The sequence below is a fragment of the Seriola dumerili genome, unplaced genomic scaffold (assembly GCF_002260705.1).
Source record: "Seriola dumerili isolate Sdu_G_001 unplaced genomic scaffold, Sdu_1.0 BDQW01000088.1, whole genome shotgun sequence".
Taxonomy (NCBI): Eukaryota; Metazoa; Chordata; class Actinopteri; order Carangiformes; family Carangidae; genus Seriola; species Seriola dumerili.
Genome location: NW_019174343.1, coordinates 11446604 through 11457243, shown reverse-complemented (window position 1 = coordinate 11457243; position 10640 = coordinate 11446604). Strand labels below are relative to the sequence as shown.

Genomic DNA, 10640 nt, shown 5'->3' with positions numbered 1-10640 from the left:
TGTAAATATCTGAAAAAACTGCAGTGCATATTATAAACTGTACCTGTGCAAATGGAGCAAAGTTCTCATCAATATATAGGTTGCCTATTTTACAAGATACCCTCTGTTTCAAAGTGGAAAAAAACAATATCATTCAGAGCCACTTTGTTTTTCAGAGCCTTAAAAAATAGTTTTATCCGCTTTCAGATTTTTTAAGTACTGCCAACTGCAAAGCTAATTTTCCCACATTTTACAGTTAAAAAGATACATTAATTAAAGGTAAACTAATTGTTAGTTGTGACCCCAGTAAACTGTCAGTGGCAGTTATGATGGTCAGCATTAGAATTCGGGAGATAGGGATTGCATTATGGCATCAGTGATGGTCAAGACGGTGTGAAGTGTGTCTACAGTCTCACCTGAGCTCCTCTCAAGGCCCTCAGAGCTTTAGGTACAGAGTATAAAGAAAACATAGATTTAAAAAAAAAGAAAAAAAAGATATAATGCTGGTTTTGTATGAGTGTGTCTGGAGTGAGGAGTCTATGGGTGGGGAGTCTGGAGTGTGTGGGTTTTACCAGATGGGTCCTCCCTGTTTAAGTGCTGTGGGCTTTTTTCTCTCTTAATGTCACTTCCATCAGTTGTGTCATGTGTGTGTTTGTGTGTGTTGCATGTCTGTGTATGTGTATGTCTGTCAGTATCTGAGCAGCCTACTCACCCTCTTCAAAAGATTTATTAGTTGACATTTCCACACAAACCACTTTTAACCCACAAGTCACCCACGTTAGCAGGCAGCCATCCTTTTCTAAATGTAGCGCCAGGAGCATCTTAAGCACCTCTCAGACAACATTCAGTCCTAATAAAATGTTTAGACTGCCACCTCATGAAAAATACTCTGTTATTTCCCTGCCCTCTTGAACATAGCAAATCCCATCAACAAAAATCAAGACAGTCTTAATCAAACCTGTTTCAGTTTGTCCAGGTGTAGAAGTTGATTGATAGGAAGAGGAGGAATTCTGGCCATTTCCAGCTATAAAGAGAAAAAAAACAGGATGAGTCTTTGTAGCAGGGATATAAGAAAGAATAGACAGTGCCTGTCAATGGGGGAATGGATGGAGGAAAACGGGCGCAAGAAAAAGGGCTTAGGGAGGGTCTGTCAGTTGAGGAAGGGTTAATAGAAAACTGTAAGAGAGAGATATAGTAGGAATGAATGAATGGATGGAAGGAATGTAGAGAGGATGAATGGAGAGAAGTGGAGAGGTTCTGTCGACGGAGGATTGAGGGAATGGCAGAAAGTATTGAAGGAAGAAAGGAGAAGAGAGGCAGTAGGCACTGTCAATCAAAAAAATGTCAATTGTGTGGTGTGTGTTGTGTGTGTGTGTGTGTGTGTGTGTGTGTGTGTGTGTGTGTGTGTGTGTGTGTGTGTGTGTTGTGTGTGTGGGGTGTGTGTGTGTGTGTGTGTGTGTGTGTGTGTGTGTGTGTGTGTGTGTTGTGTGTGTGTGTGTGTGTGTGTGTTGTGTGTGTGTGTGTCTATGTCATTCTATGTCTATCAGTGTAGCAGGTGGTGAGCCCCACTGTGAGCCTTGGCCTGCCTGCTAACTCTAATCTGATAACAGAGCCACTCTATTCAGCACGCAATCTGGCCCTTCAACACACGCACGCACACACATACAACACACAACATATATACACACACCCAGACAGTTGTATACTGTAATATCCATCCCTGTCATTATTTCATTTTTTATAAATACTAGCTACTACTGCTATACTGATTATAGCTTATGTGTGATTGCTACTCACTGTAAAATTTGTACTAATACAACAACACAATGTCCAATATCTTTTCTCTCTGCCATTTTCTGTCTCGGTGTAAATGACCGTGTTATCATTTAGATTGCTTTTTTATATCATTTCATACCATTATATCGTGCTTATGGTAAAGGTGAAAAAAGAACATTGACATACGCATATGTGTGAGAATATTTTCGTACTCATGTATGGCGGCTAGCACACACCCATACTAGCTCACATATTTTTTGTCTCTCTTTACGTCTCTCTCTTTCCCTCCTTCCATCTCAGCCTTATACGCATTCACATCCATCTTTCCAAACGTCACACCCAAGAGCGACCAAGCCAGCCCCACTAGCGAAAGAGGCAGAAGGACCCAGGCACAACATAACCCAAGCATATCCAGCTGTATCTCAATCTACATGTCGCTCTCCCCCGATTCTCCAACACTGCAAAGCCTGTTTGTGCTTTCTTTTCTCTCTGTTGCGCAACATTGATAACAATCGACCCATCAGCATCACAGGCTTGACAACACCTGGCACACCTCGAAACAACCATTATTGGCCCGGTCACAAACACACGCTGCACACTTTCGTGCCATGTCACGCACGGCCACACGGTATCACTTGATCACAGTTCCTCCATGCTGTCACTCGCCTACATGAGCTGTCTCAAATAAGTCTCACTTTAATTTGGACCGTTGCGTCCCGACATAAGGACGTGCGTGCGAGCTCCAAGGTGAGTAGACCTTATAGAACCAGAAGGAACTTGCTATACCAGGAAGAGAGACTGATTTAGTTTATATAGGATCTGAAAAAAAAAAAAGAGAGAAAGAAAACCCTCCTGCGAGTAAGGGGATCAAATTTATTTATTGCCTCCAGGGACTCATGCTCATCCAAGATTTGAAAATTGGGCATGTGCTTCCTGACATAGTCTCGAATTTGTAAATATCTGAAAAAACTGCAGTGATATTATAAACTGTACCTGTGCAAATGGAGCAAAGTTCTCATCAATATATAGGTTGCCTATTTTACAGATACCTCTGTTTCAAAGTGGAAAAAACAATATCATTCAGGCCACTTTGTTTTTCAGAGCCTTAAAAAATAGTTTTATCCGCTTTCAGATTTTTTAAGTACTGCCAACTGCAAAGCTAATTTTCCCACATTTTACAGTTAAAAGATACATTAATTAAAGGTAAACTAATTGTTAGTTGTGACCCCAGTAAACTGTCAGTGCAGTTATGATGGTCAGCATTAGAATTCGGAGATAGGGATTGCATTATGCATCAGTGATGGTCAAGAGTGTGAAGTGTGTCTACAGTCTCACCTTGAGCTCCTCTCAAGGCCCTCAGAGCTTTAGGTACAGAGTATAAAGAAACATAGATTTAAAAAAAAAAAGAAAAAAAGAATATAATGCTGGTTTTGTATGAGTGTGTCTGGAGTGAGGAGTCTATGGGTGGGGAGTCTGGAGTGTGTGGGTTTACAGATGGGTCCTCCCATGTTTAAGTGCTGTGGGCTTTTTTCTCTCTTAATGTCACTTCCATCAGTTGTGTCATGTGTGTGTTTGTGTGTGTTGCATGTCTGTGTATGTGTATGTCTGTCAGTATCTGAGCAGCTACTCACCCTCTTCAAAAGATTTTAGTTGACACTTTCCACACAAACCACTTTTAACCACAAAGTCACCCACGTTAGCAGGCAGCCATCCTTTTCTAAATGTAGCGCCAGGAGCATCTTAAGCACCTCTCAGACAACATTCAGTCCTAATAAAATGTTTAGACTGCCACCCATGAAAAATACTCTGTTATTTCCCTGCCCTCTGAACATAGCAAATCCCATCAACAAAAAATCAAGACGTCTTAATCAAACCTGTTCAGTTTGTCCAGGTGTAGAAGTTGATTGATAGGAAGAGGAGGAATTCTGCCATTTCCAGCTATAAAGAGAAAAAAACAGGATGAGTCTTTGTAGCAGGGATATAAGAAGAATAGACAGTGCCTGTCAATGGGGGAATGGATGGAGGAAAACGGGGCAGAAAAAGGCTTAGGAGGGTCTGTCAGTGAGGAAGGGTTAATAGAAAACTGTAAGAGAGAGATATAGTAGGAATGAATGAATGATGGAAGGAATGTAGAGAGGATGAATGGAGAGAAGTGGAGAGGTTCTGTCAGCGGGAGGATTGAGGGAATGGCAGAAAGTATTGAAGGAAGAAAGGAGAAGAGAGGAGTAGGCACTGTCAATCAAAAAAATGTCAAGTGTGTGTGTGTGTGTGTGTGTGTGTGTGTGTGTGTGTGTGTGTGTGTGTGTGTGTGTGTGTGTGTGTGTGTGTGTGTGTGTGTGTGTGTGTGTGTGTGTGTGTGTGCTGGGTGGTTGTGTCTATGTCTATCAGTAGTAGCAGGTGGTGAGCCCCACTGTGAGCCTTGGCCTGCCTGCTAACTCTAATCTGATAACAGAGCCACTCTATTCAGCAGCAATCTGGCCCTTCAACACACGCACGCACACACATACACACACAACCATATATACACACACCCAGACAGTTGTATACTGTAATATCCATCCCTGTCATTAATATCATTTTTATAGAATACTAGCTACTACTGCTATACTGATTATAGCTTATGTGTGATTGCTACTCACTGTAAAATTGTACTAATACAAACACAATGTCCATATTTTTCTCTCTGCCATTTTTGTTCTGTAAATGACCGTTATCATTTAGATTGCTTTTTATATTCATTTCATACCATTATTGTGCTATGGTAAGGTGAAAAAAAACATTGACATACGCATATGTGTGAGAATATTTTGTACTCATGTATGGCGTGCACACACATACTAGCTCACATATTTTTGTCTCTTTACGTCTCTCTCTTTCCCTCCTTCCATCTCAGCTCTGCTTCACATCCATCATTTCCAAGGCGACCACCCTGCGAAGGCAGAGGCCACATAAAGATTAGCTGTTCTCTCTCATGTCCTTCTCCCCCGTCCTCCAACACTCGTTCTTTCTTTCTCTCTTTCAAATCTATACAACACTCCATCAGCATCCAGCTGAACATCTCCTCCACGCTGCACACTTTCTCTGTTATATGTGATCAGTTCCCTGCTGTCTGCTTTGAGCTGCCATAAGTCTCACTTAATTTGGCTGCAGATAAGGCGTTGGGGTAAATTATGACAAAGGGACTTGCTAGGTGACGACTGAGGTGCTCTTTTACTCCGTGAATGGAACTGTCATTAACATCTCAATCATCATATTGTTAGATGTGGAAGCTGCTCAATCTGTCTGACATGAGTTCATTTGGTCTGCAGTTTATGTGTACAGGTATGTTAAGATTTGTGTTAAAGGAATGGCTTCCTTTTTGGTCATTTTTAAGGAATATTATTATTTCTCCTGCTTATCCAGAGTGAGACAATGTTATGTCTGTGTGCAAAAGTAATGATTAATGTAACTACATTAAGCAATATCACCATGACATTATGTTGATAGGAATGCAGGGATCCCTGAATATGACACTGAAAAGTAAAATGTATTTGTGTTCACTACAGAAAAGAACAAGACAAGACATGTTAAATGAAATCAAAATACAATATCCCACATGGTTGAAACATTTTTTATTCAAAAGTTACCAGTGGAAAGAGACAGGAAATGTATGGAGAGAGTGAAGGCGATGACCTGTATCAAAGGTCCTCACCTCGAGTCAGACTGGGGATTTAGAGGTATGTGGGAGGCCTGGGATGGTTCCTATTTAACTCTAAACTGATACTCCACCCAAAATCTGAGTATCAAATACTTGCCCCCTTTAGTCTCAATAGCTTAACACTGCCTAATGATGTAATAGAAAGTATTTGTACCAATTCATTTTGAAGGCGCAAAGCGACCAATGTGGAAACTCCAACTCTACCAGTGGACCAATAGTATAACTTCAGCACTCACTCAGCAACAAACATTCATATTTATGGGGCTGGTCCCACTGTTGTGGTCTAGCCAAAAATTCAGGGGATGACCAAAGTCATCAGCTTTCATCCTCTTGGTGAATGGCTGCACAATATTTCATGGTAATCCATCTAATAGTTGTTGAGATATTTCGGTCTGGTCAAAAAGTGGTTGGCTGACAGACGGCCACCGTGGCTAAAAAGATTCAGACGTTGATGGAAGGTAATAAAATAAATTGCACTGTACAATACATATAAGTTTGCCACTTGATTAAACCTACTGAGAAATTTTGCCCTTTAATTATCTGCTCACCCTTTAAAACATCTTTATATCAAACTAATTATCAACTGAGTTTTCATCAAATCACATTAGTGAATGATGTTGAATCAATGACTGTTCAACTTAACTGTTTAGCTGATGATTTACAGCCTGAGTGACTGATTATTCTGTTTAGCAACTTAACTAACTAAACAACTATCTGACTAAATCAATAGTCCAGTCAGTCAGTGCACCTCTCTACCCAAACAACCGACTGACTGACCAACATACAGACTGACTGAATGAGCAGTTTAGACCTGTCCTGTGCACATAACCGACCCACTAACTGAGTGACTAAGAGGCTTCCTCAACTGGCTGACTAATTGACTGTCTGGCTGTCTTACTGACTGTGTAATCAGTGGATGGCTGTGTGTTTATAAAGCAGCCATAGCCACGGCCACTCTGTGAGTGTCTGATTGACAGTCCTGCCTGGCAACTGTCTCCTTCCCTCCAGAGAGAGGGAGAGAACTGAGTGCTGTTAGCACTGAGCAGAGAAGACAGTTATTGATTTTCTACTTGTCTATTATTTTTGTTTTTCACAGAGAAAAGGCAAGTGAGCGAGTCTAGTGTGTTTGTGTGTATGTGCGTGAGTGAGCATCTTATTATATGTGGTGCAGTTGTGTGTTTACATGTTGGGCTGCTGCCTGTATGTTGCCCATTAGCTTAAGACCATGGGTGTGAGCATCCCCCCCACAAGTGTACACTGTTGCTCTATCTGGTATCTACTCCTCATATTGCTCTCTAATTGGATGGAAACTGACAGGTGGAAGAAAACATGTGTTTGTGTGTCTGTATTTGTGTGTGCGAGTCAGTGTTTTTGTATGTTTCAAATCTAATCTCCACAGACACTTTTCCATCTCAGCAAGAGTCAGTGATAATGAAGAGCAGTTGCTGGTTCAACTTTGCACTTTTTGAACCAACAGAGTGTAAAAATGAGTTTCAACTAATGTCAATAGATTGAGAAAGCGAAAATAAGAGAGAACAGCAAATTACATTGTGGCTATTTTAGACCTCAAAATAAAATTACTGCTATATAATGACTGGATTTGATATCGCCTTGCCTAGATCTGACAAATAGTCTAAGATGATCAGAAATAGTACAAGATTATGACCTTCATCAGGGATTTATTGCAGAGCATATGGATTAAACTGCATTAGCTTTAACTTGGTGTACCTAATAAACTGGCAACTGAGTGTAAGTCTTAAATTCAGTATAGACCTAGAGCTAGAGTATTTGGCTGCCCTCCCTGCCCAAGGTGACGCGCATAAAAAGCTTTTCCTGTCTTTGAATTATCCAAGTGTGGATGGCGGCAGTCCAAATTTGGGCCTGGGGCACCAAATTGAACTGTGTGTACTGTGGGAGGTGCTAGGGGTCAGTTTGAAATTCAGGAACTACTTCATACACTATGCATGAGGCATAATGTCCCATCACACTGCTGTATATGAGTGTGGCAATACTAACACACACTGCCGCCACACACTCACACATGCAAGCATATACACATACAAACGTGCATAAACTCCCTGCACACACAAACAGAGCCACTTTCACACAAATAGCGCATTTTCATGCATGTACACAGACACACACTGTCCCCCTTTATATCTCAGGACGTGAGTGGAACAGCAAAGCGAAATCCTCTTGTCACATTTGCCGCTCATCTCCAATTCAGTGGCGCAGGCTGCGATGCCCTCGGATGCACTTGGCAAGTGAACAGCTAACCTGCCCGCCAGCATATCTGCCTGCCAGCCGAGCGCTGAGGTAGTTAGCATGCCAACTAGCCCACCCAGCAGCCACAAGCTAATGCTTCACTAACCCTAGGTTGCCCTGTGTCTCTTTCTGTGACTGTGTGTTTGTGTGTGTATTGACAAAGAGGTGTTTAGTTGTACCTTATAGTAGACTAGCTCTCTAAAACATCAGCACACAGAAACCATCCTTAATAATTTTATCTCATTTTAAAACCTTGCCAAGTCACTTCAGAAGTATTTTGATACACAAACATCAAATGTGCAAGGCTGCTCTACAGGAGCTATTTTTTTCTCTCCTTTTAATCTTATCCTAACGTAAGCTTTCATTTATTTGTTAACTTTCAAAGAAGAGTGAGCAAGTAGAAGGATTTTTTTTTTTTTTTGTGAATTTATTGTGTTTTAGAATGAAATTCTGTCACCCAAAGTTAGAACCCAGTAAGAAACCAGTTGTCTGTTAAGTCTTCAGAACAATCTGCTGTGGTCACATGCATGTTATTGTGTTTTTGTTTTTGAGCCAGTGACAAGTAATGGTCTTACATTAACAGTCATGTCCTACATATTAACTATGATGTCACACATTTTTTCAGCCCTGTAGTTTGACTTTTAACTTCTTTGTTAGCGCACAAGATTAGTGTCAGTATATTAATCATTTCTTCCAGCAATTGATATACAGCAAATAAGACAAGACAGGAGACCAAGCAGTGAAAGGCTAGCATCACAGCAATGCTACCTTCTCATGCACATAGCTGTACAGTGAGCCATGTTAAATAATTTGATGGTTGATGAGATTAACCATTCTTTATCTATTTGAATTTTATTTATTTTCGGTATATGGTAGCAAATTCCTGAAGGAAACTATCCAAAAATTGGTCTGAGCCTCATGCAGAGCCTTTCTTTGCTCTGACAGACACTTGATTTTTATCCAGTACAATATATGCAATGCAACAGATGCAGTAGAACAACCTATAAAATTGTCAGTTGTCAATATTACAAACATGTAGAAGTAAAAAGTTAAATCACATTGTTACAGTGCAGTGTTTGCATGACTAGAACAATAATGAAAGAGGGGTTCTGCAGATTGTAGATGATTGTCTGGCTGGATGAGGAGCTTCACTGGAACCAACTGCTCCAGTCAGTGCATTAAATACAAATACACACCCGACGCACACCACCTCAGCCCCCTCCAGTCCTCCCATATTTTGCATGGATTGATAAATTAAATAAGGTTCTTTCAACTCTTTACCTTCATCCTCCACAACTGCCACGCATGCAACAGTGCAGAGCACTGATAAGCATGTGTAAGGCAGTTACAAGCTCTTGGATTTTAAGTAATTGTAGTTTAAGTGCCTTGCTCAAAGGTTGTTTCTTGGTAGTTTATTTGAATTGTTATTTTGGTCTGTTGCAGTTGTTGCTGTTGCACAGCAATTTCACAAAAAAAATCACTGGTCAGTTTATGAGTGTGGCCAAAATATCTCAAGTGTTGGTCTATTCTACCAATAAACCACGTCAGACCTACACCGCAGTTACTGTGATTCATCGGATTAGAACTTTAACGTCTGTCTGTCTGTCTGTCTGTCTGTCTGTCTGTCTGTCTGTCTGTCTGTCTGTCTGTCTGTCTGTCGGCAGTTGTTGCCACATGCATTTAAACGGCAGTTGTATTAGCTACAGGCCAAACACTTCCAGGGGAGAGGGTTCAATGTGCCTCGGTGTGTATACATCATGTTTCTATGTCTTACACTACAGATAAATTAAAATGTTGTCCAGTTAGTTGATTAAGTGCAAGATGCTAGTCCCCATCAAAAACCTGGTCATTTCAAATTAAATTGGTTCCTGTTCTCAAAGGAAGTTCCTGACAAATGAGTCCTGTATCCAAGTGAGTGAGGATCATCTCCCAAAATCAGAGAAAGAGCCTCAAAGAAACTCAAACTCAAACCTGTGGCTTCAGGTTATTGGGGTTGGTAGAACTGGAGTTATCTGCTTTCAACCTTGGTTTCCTTTGAGCATATTTTTACTAAAAATAAAGCAGTCTCTCTCTGGGCATGTTGTAAGTTACATAATTGCAATTTAAGTCAGTAATATTAAACAGATATTAATTTTAATTATCTACTCCAGACTTCTAATTCTACTAGGAGAACGATTTAGCTGGACAGCTACCTACCTGTACAGTCAAGACAAGACACAAGACAGCATTGACTATACTTTGCTGTCAATAGTCTAGGTTAAGTTTCAGGAAAATAGGTTAAGTTCTTAGCTTTCTCGAAGTGATGTTGAGATATTTAGAGGTGGCACTTTCTCTGCGTTTTTGGTCATGTGCAATGTGACTCCTTGGCTGCTGTGTTTTTGCATGAGAGACTGGATTTCACATGATACAGGCTGACTTTTGTGAGTTTCCCCTTGGGTTCTAGTAATGTAAATTTATAATTTGACAATTTCTCTTCTTTTCTACCCTTCCCCCTCCTTGTGTCTCTCCTTCCTTTTTCAGAGCTCACTGACGAATCATGGCTGAGAAACCCAAAGGAAGCAGGAGCTGAAGAAGCAGAAGGCACATCAGATCCATCCATTTCTCGCCTCCTGTCCTTCTCCTATCCATCCGTCCATCCATTTATTTAGCCACCATCACTAAATAACCACCTCCTCTTTCGCACTCACCACCCTTCTTGGTTTTTGAGTGTATTATCTTGACTTGTCACTCCAGAGTGTATGATGTGTTGATTTATTGTCAAGTTGCGCCGGCACACCCCTGCTGCTGCTGAAATAAATCCCAGTGATCTGGTGGTGATGAGACTGCAGGTTTTGTCTTTGTGTCTTGTGTGTGTGTGTGTGTGTGTGTGTGTGTGTGTGTGTGTGTGTGTGTGTGTGTGTGTGTGTGTGTGTGTGTGTGTGTG

The 10640-nt window shown here is 40.9% G+C and overlaps 1 protein-coding gene across 4 annotated transcripts in view; it reads left to right on the top strand.

The window, feature by feature from the left end:
- The window catches only part of LOC111221642 (MICOS complex subunit mic25a-like), a 55548-nt gene extending 45006 nt beyond the window's left edge, over positions 1-10542 (top strand). For all 4 annotated transcript variants that reach the window (XM_022745103.1, XM_022745106.1, XM_022745105.1 and 1 more), the window contains one exon: positions 10238-10542. In XM_022745103.1, the coding sequence (XP_022600824.1) occupies positions 10238-10247 (10 nt within the window). In that variant the 3' untranslated portion in view covers positions 10248-10542. The remainder of the gene's footprint in view (positions 1-10237) is intronic.
- The last annotated feature ends 98 nt before the right edge of the window (positions 10543-10640 follow it).